Below are 14273 nucleotides of genomic sequence, written 5' to 3' on the forward strand. Positions count from 1 at the left end.
GCATTTAAGCACTATCAAAACACTAAGTTCTAAAAAAAATTTTTTCACATTTTTACATACAACCTCATAGGGCCCTCCACCTTGGCAGCCTTAGACATTAACCTCTGTCTTCCCAATACCAAGTAGCTGTTAAATTTTCTCCTTTGCCCTTCAGCCTCCAAATGCTGTTTTCTAGTTTCTTTATTTCTTCGTCCTGTGCATGCGCAGGCACAGAATCAGCCAACAACAGGAGGAAAATCTGTAGGTAAATTTTGGGGCTTTTCCTCTGCAATTCCTTCCTGACTTGAGACACTCATCCCTTGTATCTCACCCCTCTTGGCAGTTCCCAGACTTGACCACAGTCTTCTTTGCTCTACAAGATGACTGTTTAGGGCTGGCCTCAATCACACTCAACTTAGAATACACCCTTAGGGGAAAAGCCAGCTTTCTACAGAGACGAGCTTCAAGCAGGCCCTTTGGGTTCTCCCTTACGTGTTGCTCTCCAATCCCTTCAAACCATTTTGTTGGGTTTTATGATTACTTTTGATGGGAGAGTTAACCTGATATAAGTTATCTCAGGGCTGGCACTGGAAGTCTAGATTCATTATTCAAGAAAGTCATGATTATTCCCACTAGAACTCTAAAACTATTCTCTATCTAGGGTCTTTTCTACTTTTAGAAGGAAGTGAAAAATATAAATCTTTCTCTCATAGAAAGATGGACACTTTTGGTTTCGGCTCTTTTAGCACTAGTTGACTTTAATTTAAACTCTGTATCACCTAGAATAATATTAAATTAGGTGAGTCAAATGACAAATACAGAATAAATATGAGCTTTTTTAGAGAAAAGAATCTTAAAATCACCACTAAAATGTATGCAGAAAAGAGTAACACATGATTTGGTAGAGAAGTTGAAGTACATGTAGAAGATAAGGATATAACCTTAATACTGATGTAGCACATAGGCTCCTAGTCCTGGCATTAATGAACTGAAGGACCTTGAGCAAGATATTTTCCTTCTCTGAGACTCAGTTTCCTCATCCACAATATAAGAATTTATGATAACTAGTTCACATGACTGTTAGGAAAATTAAAGACATTTAAGATTGTGAAAACACCTCACAAAGAGCCTAATAAGAATAGTATCTAATGAGTTTTTGAATAATTTTATTCTAAGTTACTTTAACAGTTTATCTAGAGAAAAAAACTTCCTCAGTCTGATAAAGGCAACTGATAAAAAAAGCTACAGCCAACATCATATTGATAATTAAAAATATATATATATTATAAAAACATTTTATGGAAATCCAGGAGACTATAAAATACAGGTGAAGACAATCTTTTTAACCAAGATTGAAAACCCCAAAGTTACAAAAGACAAATTTGAATATATAAAAAAATCAAAACTTAAGGATGAAAAATTATTATAAAAACAAAAAACAAGTAGTAGAACAGGGGGGAAAAGTAACTTTATAATCTGTAAGGCTCTTTTATAAGCTAACTAGAAAAACACAACTCAATCAACACTTAGAAATAGACAATTCACAAAAACAATCTAGATGTCCAATAAACTTATGAAAAGGTGCTTGAATTACCTAAGCAGAAAATACGAATGAAAATAACAACAGTAACATTTCATAGCCATCATTCTCTTGAAAATTAAATAGAACATATACTTATAGACATTTTGGTACTCTCACATACTGTTGGTGGAAATATGATGAATTACAGCCTTTTGAAAAATATGTGGGGAGTAACTACTAAACTCAAAAAAGAAAATATAGCCTTTGATCCAGCAATTCCACACTTGGGAAATCTATCCTAAAAAAAAAAAAGACATATGCCCTTTGAAGTAGCAATCTTATTTTTAAGAATCATTTTCAGAAAAACTTCCTCACTCTACAAGGACATATATGGTGGTGGTTTAGTCACTAAGTCGTATCCAACTCTTGCGACCCCATGGACTGTAGCCTGCCAGGCTCCTCTGTCCATGGGATTCTCCAGGCAAGAATACTGGGATGGGTTGCCATTTCTTTCTCCCGAGGATCTTCCCGATCCAGGGATCAAACCCAGGTCTCCTGCATTGCAGGCAGATTCTTTACTGAGTGAGCTACAAGGGAAGGACATATATAACAGGATGCCATTATAACATTTATGGTAGCAAAATAATGGAAATAAACAAATACCACTGATATGGAATAATTAAATAAATCATGGTATAACCTATGTATTTACAGTATATCCTATGTTTTACTCTGTAGTTATCAGAAAGTATGAGTTAAAGCTCTGTGGCATGACCTAGAAAAGCATTTCCGTGAGATTTTGTTGAGTGAGAAAAATAAGAAGTAGAAAGAAAATAAGAATAAGAAAGAAAAACAAGTATCCAAACAAATTATATAAAATTTTAAAAGCTCCACCAGTATGTATGTATGTATGTGCTTCTGTGTGCTAATCATATTGCAAGAGATAAATAATGCTAGATTATTAACAAAGGTTGGATTTCAGACATCAAGACCGGAATAAAGTCTATGTGAGAGATATGTATAACTCAATCAAAACACAAAAGCAAAAACCTTTAAAAATAGGTAAATACACCTGTGCTCTATAAACTCAAGTAAAATACATATTTGTATGAATATATACAAATATACAGTATGAATATTAAGTTTATGTTCAAAACACGGTCCTTGAAAGCTCTTCTATTTTTTTGTCTCAATGTAAATTTGAAGTTTTGCAATGCTGGATTTTTGCTTATTTTTTATCTAGATGATAATCATAATAATATCCTAAATATTTCTTCATCTCAGACTTAAACTGTAAGTTAATTAAAATTCTAATCATATAAGAAAGTTATATGACTGACAATGCTACTGAAGGAAACACCAGAAAATCTGTAATGAAACTAAGAACAAAAAAGAACAGGTATGTGCTTAACACCTTTCGCCATATCCTTTTGTGGAGGCTGGTATGGAACTCTGGCTAGCTTTTTCCTCACCGAGAGTCAGTTTACATTATATATAGTGTATGACAGCAAAGAACAATAAAGTTAGATTTCATGTTCAGTATTAAATAATGATTTCTTGATGAAAATCAAAACTTCATCAAGTTCTCCATTAAAAAGAAATGACTAAAATAGATTCATTTTCCCAAATAAAGCTGTCAGAGAATCACGCTTCACTTTGAGCTTCAATAATTTGGATATCATAAAAAGGACCCTACAGTTGATGTCTGAGGAGACCTTACAAATAGCTGAGAAAAGACGGGAAGCAAAAGCAAAGGAGAAAAGGAAAGATATACCCATTTGAATGCAGAGTTCCAAAGAATAGCAAGGAGAGATAAGAAAGCCTTCCTTAACCAGATCTGAAAGAGACACGTGCACCCCAATGTTCATCGCAGCACTGTTTATAATAGCCAGGACATGGAAACAACCTAGATGCCCATCAGCAGATGAATGGATAAGGAAGCTGTGGTACATATACACCATGGAATATTACTCAGCTGTTAAAAAGAATTCATTTGAATCAGTTCTAATGAGATGGATGAAACTGGAGCCCCTTATACAGAGTGAAGTAAGCCAGAAAGATAAAAGAACATTACAGCATACTAACACATATATATGGAATTTAGAAAGATGGTAACGATAACCCTATATGCAAAACAGAAAAAGAGACACAGAAATACAGAACAGACTTTTGAACTCTGTGGGAGAATGTGAGGGTGGGATATTTCAAAAGAACAGCATGTATACTATCTATGGTGAAACAGATCACCAGCCCAGGTGGGATGCATGAGACAAGTGCTCGGGGCCTGGTGCACTGGGAAGACCCAGAGGAATCGGGTGGAGAGGGAGGTGGGAGGGGGGATCGGGATGGGGAATACGTGTAAATCTATGGCTGATTCATATCAATGTATGACAAAACCCACTGAAATGTTGTGAAGTAATTAGGCTCCAACTAATAAAAAAAAAAAAAAAAAAGAAAGCCTTCCTTAGCGATCAATACAAAGAAACAGAAGAAAACAATAGAATGGCAAAGACTAGAGATCTCCTCAAGAAAATTAGAGACACCAAGAGAACATTTCATGCAAAGATGGGCTCAATAAAGGACAGAAATGGCAGGGACCTAACAGAAGCAGAAGATATTAAGAAGAGGTGACAAGAATACACAGAAGAACTGTACAGAAAAGATCTTCATGACCCAGATAATCACGATGGTGTGATCACTCACCTAGAGCCAGACATCCTGGAATGTGAAGTCAAGTGGGCCTTACTTGCATCACTATTAACAAAGTTAGTGGATGTGATGGAATTCCAGTTGAGCTATTTCACATCCTGAAATATGACGCTGTGAAAGTGCTGCACTCAATACGCCAGCAAATTTGGAAAACTCAGGAGTGGCCACAGGACTGGAAAAGGTCAGTTTTCATTCCAATCCCAAAGAAAGGCAATACCAAAGAATGCTCAAACTACCACACAATTGCACTCATCTCACATGCTAGTAAAGTAATGCTCAAAATTCTCCAAGCCAGGCTTCAGCAATACGTGAACCATGAACTTCTAGGTGTTCAAGCAGGTTTCAGAAAAGGCAGAGGAACCAGAGATCAAATTGCCAACATCCACTGGATCATCAAAAAAGCAAGAGAGTTCCAGAAAAACATCTGCTTTATTGACTATGCCAAAGTCTTTGACTGTGTGGATCACAATAAGCTGTGGAAAATTTTGAAAGAGATGGGAATACCAGACCACCTGACCTGCCTTCTAAGAAATCTGTATGCAGGTCAAGAAGCAACAGTTAGAACTGGACATGGAACAACAGACTGGTTCCAAATAGGAAAAGGAGTACGCCAAGGCTGTATATTGTCACCCTGCTTATTTAACTTATATGCAGAGTACATCATGAGAAACGCTGGGCTGGAGGAAGCACAAGCTGGAATCAAGATTGCCAGGAGAAATATCAATAACCTCAGATATGCAGATGACACCACCCTTATGGTAGAAAGTAAAGAAGAACTAAAGAGCCTCTTGATGAAAGTGAAAGACGAGAGCCAAAAAGTTGGCTTAAAGCTCAACATTCAGAAAACTAAGATCATGGCATCTGGTCCCATCACTTCGTGGCACATAGATGGGGAAACAGTGGAAACAGTGGCAGACTTTATTTTTCTGGGCTCCAAAATCACTGCAGATGGTGACTGCAGCCATGAAATTAAAAGACGCTTACTTCTTGGAAGGAACGTTATGACCAACCTAGACAGCATATTAAAAAGCAGAGACATTACCTTGCCAACAAAGGTCTGTCTAGTCAAGGCTAAGGTTTTTCCAGTGGTCATGTATGGATGTGAGAGTTGGACTATAAAGAAAGCTGAGCACCGAAGAATTGATGCTTTTGCACTGTGGTGCTGAAGACTCTTGAGAGTCCCTTGGACTGCAAGGAGATCCAACCAGTCCATCCTAAAGGAGATCAATCCTGGGTGTTCATTGGCAGGACTGATGTTGAAGCTGAAACTCCAATACTTTGGCCACCTGATGCAAAGAATTGACTCACTGGAAAAGACCTTGATGCTGGGAAAGATTGAGGGCAGGAGGAGAAGGGGACGACAGAGAATGAGATGGTTGGATGGCATCATCGACTCAATGGACATGGATTTGAGTAAACTCCGGGAGTTGGTGATGGACAGGGAGGCCTGGCGTTGCTGTGGTTCATGGGGTCGCAAAGAGTCGGACACGACTGAGCGACTGAACTGAACTGAAAAGTTGATGTCATGAGTTATGTCTTCCTTTATCATTAGTAAGACATTCAGCAACAGGAAGCCCTAATTTTTAGGTATGTTGTGTTCTATTCTGACTTAGAAAAAAACTAACGGGTAGTGTACAAAAAAGGAAGAGAGGGAAAGCACTTTGAATCCATTCCAGCACTAAGTAGACATAAATAAGCAATCTTAAAGAAACAATTATAATGTAACAATAAAGGTGTGGGAGAGAAATCTAGACTTACAGAAACAAGCATTAGAAATGAAATATAGTTTTACTGTTTCTAAACAAAGAATGTATTTTAAAAATCAGGCAACGCTTGAAAGAAATATCCTTCTGTATATATGCAGAGAAAAACAGTTTTAAGTCTTAAAAAGTATGGTGAAGGCTCAAAAAATCAGTTAATCTAGTAAATCTAGGACAAGAATAACCATACAAAAATAGAATTTACCTTTTCAGATTCACCATTGCCCAAGGAATTCCCGTAGGTGTGTTAAAGGCAGGAAGGAGTTTCTCAGCCAACTGGACTGCTTTAATCTTGAATATCTGGGACAAAAACACAAACATTCATAAATTATGAAATTACTGCTGTCAATAAAATTTCCTGATCTCTCCTACGATGCATGCCACAATGTACTGGATATATGAAAGTACAGAGGGAAAAATGGCATCTCTTGGTACCATGGAGTATACAGCAATCAGAGAAAATTATTGTAAAGTGGATGGATAGTGAAGAAAAAGCTGAAAGTGAAATGGCCTGAAACTACAATTAATTGAAAGGGAAGGAATGGTTTTGGTGTTAATATCTGTATTTTCAGCTGGCAAAAAATCTAAGCAAAAACACTAGGCTATGAAATTCATCCATGGTATCAAGCTCAGAACAAATATTAAAACAAAAGAAAGAGATGCAACCCTATTTCATAAATGCCCTTTAATTACTATAATCATGTTTATATCTTACACATTTATATCTTGACATTCTCCATCAAGGTTCACCCACAATTATTTAAAAAAAAAGAAAAGAAAATATTTAAGTTCACATTCCAAGCTTATTTTATGAGTTATAAATGTTTCACCCCTTGGTTCCAATTACTGCTTTTTTTGGTATACAAAACAATAAGTTGCCTAAATATCAATGGTTCTCAAACTTTTAAAACCAAGGTACTATTACCAAGACATTTATAGTATAATTTCTAATATTCTTAACATGTATCTCATTTTAGAGACTACTGACTTAGAGACTCAAAACTGAGAGTCAAAATGCCCTGCTAACAAAAGTAGCATGTTCTTCTATATGTCGCAAGGCTATCCTTTCAAAATCATTCGATATTTAAGGTTCCATCTTTTCACTGTGGTCAAGTACTTTTGATAAAATATTATTGGATTTTTCAAATAAGTTGAAAGCAAGGTCTAGATCAAAGTTATAAGCTGAGACGATATTAAACAAAGCACACCTACATTACTGGGGGTATAAACTAGAGAGGAGTATGTGCAAGTATACAAAGCAATATGACATTAATATATTTTGCAAATTTTCTTAGATAACAGAAAACTTTCAGCAGAATTTCAAATTAAATATTCTTACACATCTACAACTTACCACTTCCTTGAATACCTACATAAAATTACTAACAGTTATATGTTAGTAAAGAGAAACTGAGGGTTTCCCTTGTGGCTCAGATGGCAAAGAAACTGCCTGCATGAGAGAGATTCGTGCTGGATCCCTGAGTTGGGAAGATCCCCTGGAGAAGGGAATGGCTACCCACTCCAATATTTTGCCTGGAGAATCCCACAGAGAAGCCTGGCGGACTACAGTCCATGGGGTTGCAAAGAGTCGGACACGACTGAGTGACTAACATGCTCAGAGAGACATTACGTTATTAGTGACCAGCACTGCTTCTTTATCTCACACTTTACCAGGGGGACAAAGGGACCAAGTTCTTAACTAAGAACTAACACTAATGACATGTGTTTGCTGATCATATCTTTTACATGTAAAACTAATATTCCAAATGGTAAAATAACTTACAAACATAAGCTTTTTTCTAAACAGAAAGCATTCTTATTTCACTTCAAGAAGTAATTATTGACATATTTTCTAATTTTCAACTACCTATGTCAGTTAACATATATAGTACCAATAATAATACAAAACTCAATAAAAGCACCACCCCAATGTCAGAGAGAAAAAAAAACTCCTTACCTAGAAGGCTTAATTTATTCAGGAAAATACAAAATCTTTAATGATAAACATACCACAGCCTTACAGTTCCTATTTTCAGAAACATTTTGGCAGACAACAGCAACAGCTAATTTAAAACAAATTAGCTAGTATGCAATGCAGGTGTAAAATACAAATCTAAAAAGCATCAAAGTAAAAGGTAAGTCTCTTTTCTAGTCCTAACTGTTGATCACAGAAGTCCTTCTATAATGCAAATAGCTATTAATTTCTTAAGTATCTAGTAAATACTTTGTGCTAAAATCAGTTCCAAGGTATACATAACTCCTAGCATGTCACATCAAATTCTCATTTTCCATTTCTCAGAACAGAAATTCTATTACACAGTTTACACAATATCATATACTCTGTTCTTAACTTGTTTCTTTCACTTATTGTATATTGGAGATCTTTCCATATCATTCCACCTCTTTCTCTTCAGTGGCTGCAGAATTTATCCTTGTATAAATAATACTGTAATTTACTTAATCAATCTTCTATTCATAGACATATGTTTCCAAAACTATGTGCCTCTGTAAGATAAATCATAAAAGTGAAATTACTGAAGCTATGGATCCATTCATTCGTAATTTCGATAATTAATGCCAACTTGGACTACAAGGAGATCCAACCAGTCCATCCTAAAGGAGATCAGTCCTGGGTGTTCATTGGAAGGACTGATGCTGAAGCTGAAACTCCAATACTTTGGCCACCTGATGTGAAGAGCTGACTCATTGGAAAAGACCCTGATGCTGGGAAAGATTGAGGGCAGGAGGAGAAGGGGGCAACAGAGGATGAGATGGCTGGGTGGCATCACCGACTCGATGGACACGGGTATGAGTGGACTCCGGGAGTTAGTGATGGACAGGGAGGCCTGGCGTGCTGCGGTTCATGGGGTCGCAAAGAGCCAGACATGACTGAGCGACTGAATTGAATGACAACTTGTTCACACCTCTCACATATTTACATTTCAATCAGAATTTATAACCAGCTGTTTCTCTGTACTTTTGTTAACATAAGAGTTCTCAAACTTTTGATCGTTGCTAACCTGAGAGTTGAAAAAGGCTACTTCACTGTCAATTTTATTTTCATTTCTTTTAATATGATGTGGTAATATTCAACACTCACTCAAATACCTTTTCAAGCAAAATTCATACACTGCAGAGGATGGAAAACTATACATAACATTTCCCAGATTCCATCCCACCTAAACTTCAAGATAAGGCCTAGGCACTGCTAAGTATACATAAATAAGCAATATCTGGATGGAAGAAGTAAACAATTTGAAGCAGTGGTCTTTCATGCAGAGGTGCCTGATTCTTACATGTTAGCTCTGACAGAAGTTCTAATGACTAGTCCCGAGTTTCAAAGATAATATGTGGGCAATGGAGGGAATGGGTCTGAATCATACCATAAAAGCCACAAGGTAAGCTTAAGCATCCAAGTACTGCATTTCGGACTCTTTTGTTGACCACGATGGCTACTCCATTTCTTCTAAGGGATTCGTGCCCACAGGAGAAGATATAATGATCATCTAAGTTATTTTCACCCATTCCAGTCCATTTTAGTTTGTTGATTCCTAAAATGTCGATGTTCACTCTTGCCATCTCATGTCTGACCACTTTCAATTTGCCTTGATTCATGGACCTACCATTCCAGGTTTCTATGCAATACTGCTATTTACAGTATCGGACTTTACTTCCAACACCAGTCACATCCACAACTGGGTGTTGTTTTTGCTTTGGCTCCGTTTCTTCATTCTTTCTGGAGTTATTTCTCCACTGATCTCCAGTAGCATATTGGGCACCTACCAACCTGGGGAGTTCATCTTTCAGTGTTCTGTCTTTCTGCCTTTTCATGCTGTTCTTGGGGTTCTCAAGGCAAGAATACTGAAGTGGTTTGCCATTCCTTTCTCCAGTGGACCATAGTCAGAACTCTTCACCATGACCCGTCTGTCTTGGTGGCCCTAAACAGCATAGCTCATAGTTTCACTGAGACAGACAAGGCTGCAGTCCATGTGATCAGATTGGTTAGTTTTCTGTGACTGTGGTTTTCAATCTGTCTGCTCTCTGATGGAGAAGGATAAGAGGCTTAAGGAAGCTTCCTGATGGGAGAGACTGACTGAGGGGGAAATTGGGTCTTGTTCTGGTGGGTGGGGCCATGCTCAGTAATTCTTTAATCCAATTTTCTGTTGTGGGTGGGGCTGTGTTCCTTCCCTGTTATTTGAAAGTGAAAAGTGAAGTCGCTCAGTTGTGTCTGACTCTTTGCAACCCCGACCCTGTGGACTGTAGCCTGCCAGGCTCCTCTGTCCATGGGATTCTCCAGGCAAGAATACTGGAGTGGGTTGCCATTTCCTTCTTCAGGGGATCTTCCCGACCCAGGGATCGAACTCTGGTCTCCCGCATTGCAGGCAGACACTTTAATCTCTGAGCCACCAATGAAGCATTCCCTGTTATTTACCTGGGGGCAAACTATGAGGCAATGCCAAAGAATGCTCAAACTACCACACAGTTGCACTCATCTCACATGCTAGTCAAGTAATACTCAAAACTCTCCAAGCCAGGCTTCAACAGTACATGAACTGTGAACTTCCAGATGTTCAAGCTGGTTTTAGAAAAGGCAGAGAAACCAGAGATCAAACTGCCAACATCTGTTGGATTATCAAAAAAGTAAGAGAGTTCCAAAAAATAATCTACTTCTGCTTTATTGACTATGCCAAAGTCTTTGTGTGGATCACAATAAACTGGAAAATTCTTTAAGAGATGGGAATACCAGACCACCTGACCTGCCTCCTGAGAAATCTGTATGCAGGTCAGGAAGCAACAGTTAGAACTGGACATGGAACAACAGACTGGTTCCAAATAGGAAAAGGAGTTCGTCAAGGCTGTATATTGTCACCTTGCTTATTTAACTTACATGCAGAGTACATCATGAGAAATGCTGGGATGGATGAAACACAAACTGGAATCGAGATTGCCGGGAAAAATATCAATCTCAGATATGCAAATGATGCCACGCTTATGGCAGAAAGTGAAGAAGAACTAAAAAGCCTCTGGATGAAAGTCAAAGAGGACAGTGAAAAAGTTGGCTTAAAACCCAACATTCAGAAAACTAAGATCATGGCATCTGGTCCCATCAATTCATGGCAAATAGATAGGGAAACAGTGGAAACAGTGACAGACTATTTTGGCGGGCTCCAAAGTCACTGCAGATGGTGACTGCAGACATGAATTTAAAAGATGCTTGCTCCTTGGAAGAAAAGTTATGACCAACCTAGACAGCATATTAAGAGCAGAGACATTACTTTGCCAACAAACGTCTGTCTAGTCAAAGCTTGGTTTTTCCAGTGGTCATGTATGGATGTGAGAGTTGGACTGTAAAGGAAGCTGAGCACCAAAGAGTTTATGCTTTTGAACTGTGGTGTTGGAGAAGACTCTTGAGAGTCCCTTGGACTGCAAGGAGATCCAACCAGTCCATCCTAAAGGAAATCAGTGCTGAATATTCATTGGAAGGACTGATGCTGAAGCTGAAACTCCAATCAATACTTTGGCCACCTGATGTGAAGAACTGACTCATTTGAAAAGACCCTGATGCTGGGAAAGATTGAAGGCAGGAGGAGAAGGGGACAACAGAGGATGAGATGGTTAGATGGCATCAAAGACTCAATGGACATGAGCTTGAGTAAACTCCAGGAGCTGGTGATGGGTAGGGAGGCCTGGCGTGCTGCAGTCCATGGGGTCACAAAGAGTTGGTCACGACTGAGCAACTGAACAGAACTGAACTGAACTGATGTTTGAGCATTTCTCCTGTCTGCACGTTTTCAAGCTATATAACAAAATATCTGATTTCATGACCCTCCCAAAGATTCTGTTAGCTGGTCAGTACCTTCTAATAAATCACTAGATAAAATAGATTGTTTTCTGCAACTACAACTCTTGACTAATAAGATGATGAAAGTGTTTAAAAGTTCAACATTTAAATGAAGATTTCCAAAACATATATTTATAGAAAAAACTTTTATGTATTCATCATCCATTATGTAAAATCTCCCAGTTATTTTTACTGGAACAATTTGTAAGAAACATTAATGCAGTGAAAGAATGCTTCTGAGTATGCCTTATGTATCCATGTTGTTACTTTCAGATAATAAGATTGCTAAAGTGGGTTACTGGGTCACAGAATTTTAAACGTTTATTTGACAGAAGCTTAATTATTTTCCAAAAAGTTTGTATCATTTGTATTCCCTCCAAAAGTATATCAGACATTTGTCAAAATTTAAATATAATTATATACCATATTTTTAAACTGGGTGCATTTTATTGTATATAAATTGACTTCAATAGAGCTGTTTAACATAAACACATTTCTAAGTTTAAGCCTGTAAGCTTTTTTAAGTGCTTACCAGGCAGAGAATGTGGAAGGTTAAGAGTTTTTCAGGCAAAAAATTAAGGTTTAGCTCTAAAACCACATAGGGAAATAAAACAATGTGGTCTAAACACACAGTTTAATGCATGCAGAATTTGGGGCCTCTCTGTGGCTTTCTTCTGTCCTGGATTTTACACCTAAATTTCTAGTACCTCTAAACTCTGTCTTCTGACATGATTTTAAACAGGATTTTTAACTTTCTGATATTTCACTGTTTGTGTGAAGAAATGCAACAGATTTCTTTATATTAATCATGTATCCTGATACCTTGCTGAGTTCATTTATTAGTTCTAATAGTCTTTGTGTGGATACTTTAAGGTTCTCTCTATATATAGAGTATCACACCATCTGCATATAATAACAATTTTACTACCTCTTCCAATTTAGACACCTTTTATTTCATTTTCTTGTCTGACTGCTATGGCTAGGACTTGCAATACACTGTTGAACAGAAGTGCTAAGAGTGGGCATCCTTGTCTTGTTTCAGAATTTAGTCAGAAGACTTTTAGTTTTCTTCATTGAGTACTATGTTGCCTGTAGATTTGTCATAAATGGCTTTTATTATGTTGAGGTATGTTCCCTCTATACTCATTTTGGTGAGACTTTCTATCATGAATGGATGCTGAATTTCACCAACTGCTTTTTCTGCATCTACTGGGATGATCATATGGTAAACTCTATCTTCTGATCAAACTGGTAATCATAACTGTAATCAACTGTCAATTGGTATTACTACTGTGACTTTAAACATGTAAGAATGTATACAAATGTGTAGATGAACTCACACATATAAGATGAAATGTTGGGGAGTATATTTAAAATGGGATACCAAAGCTTGGTGGAATGTTTTGTACAACTACCAACACATCTAGAGAAAATGCAGAGGTCAGATTTTAAATGGAAATTGCAGTAACTTCTTTTTTTTTATTATTATTATTTTTTTTTTATTAGTTGGAGGCTAATTACTTCACAACATTTCAGTGGGTTTTGTCATACATTGATATCAATCAGCCATAGATTTACACGTGTTCCCCATCCCGATCCCCTCTCCCACCTGCCCCCTCCCACCTCCCTCTCCACCCGATTCCTCTGGGTCTTCCCAGTGCACCAGGCCCGAGCACTTGTCTCATGCATCCCACCTGGGCTGGGGATCTGTTTCACCATAGATAGTATACATGCTGTTCTTTTGAAATATCCCACCCTCACATTCTCCCACAGAGTTCAAAAGTCTGTTCTGTATTTCTGTGTCTCTTTTTCTGTTTTGCATATAGGGTTATCGTTACCATCTTTCTAAATTCCATATATATGTGTTAGTATGCTGTAATGTTCTTTATCTTTCTGGCTTACTTCACTCTGTATAAGGGGCTCCAGTTTCATCCATCTCATTAGGACTGTTCAAATGAATTCTTTTTAACGGCTGAGTAATATTCCATGGTGTATATGTACCACAGCTTCCTTATCCATTCATCTGCTGATGGGCATCTAGGTTGCTTCCATGTCCTGGCTATTATAAACAGTGCTGCGATGACATTGGGGTGCATGTGTCTCTTTCAGATCTGGTTTCCTTGGTGTGTATGCCCAGAAGTGGGATTGCTGGGTCATATGGCAGTTCATTTCCAGTTTTTAGAAATTTCCAACACTGTTTTCCATAAGCGGCTTGTTAGCTAGTTGCATCCCACCAAACAGTGTAAAGTAGGGTTTCCCTTTTCTCCACACCCTCCTCCAGCATATTGCTTGTGACTTTTGGATAGCATAGTCCATCCTGACTGGCAATTGTAATGTACCTCATTGTGGTTTTGATTTGCAATTTTCTCTAAATAGATGATGATTGTTGAGCATCTTTTCATGTTGTTTGTTACCACTGTATGGCTTCTTGAGAATGTCTGTTTAGTTTCTTTGCCCATTT

General features: G+C 37.7%; 1 protein-coding gene across 1 annotated transcript in view; it reads right to left on the minus strand.

The window, feature by feature from the left end:
• The window catches only part of MAN1A2 (mannosidase alpha class 1A member 2), a 153632-nt gene that overhangs the window by 61285 nt on the left and 78074 nt on the right, over positions 1-14273 (minus strand). The window contains exon 6 of the mRNA XM_043459678.1: positions 6176-6270. Within this exon, the coding sequence (XP_043315613.1) occupies positions 6176-6270 (95 nt within the window). The remainder of the gene's footprint in view (positions 1-6175; positions 6271-14273) is intronic.

This window comes from Cervus canadensis, chromosome 2, assembly GCF_019320065.1.
Source record: "Cervus canadensis isolate Bull #8, Minnesota chromosome 2, ASM1932006v1, whole genome shotgun sequence".
NCBI lineage: Eukaryota > Metazoa > Chordata > Mammalia > Artiodactyla > Cervidae > Cervus > Cervus canadensis.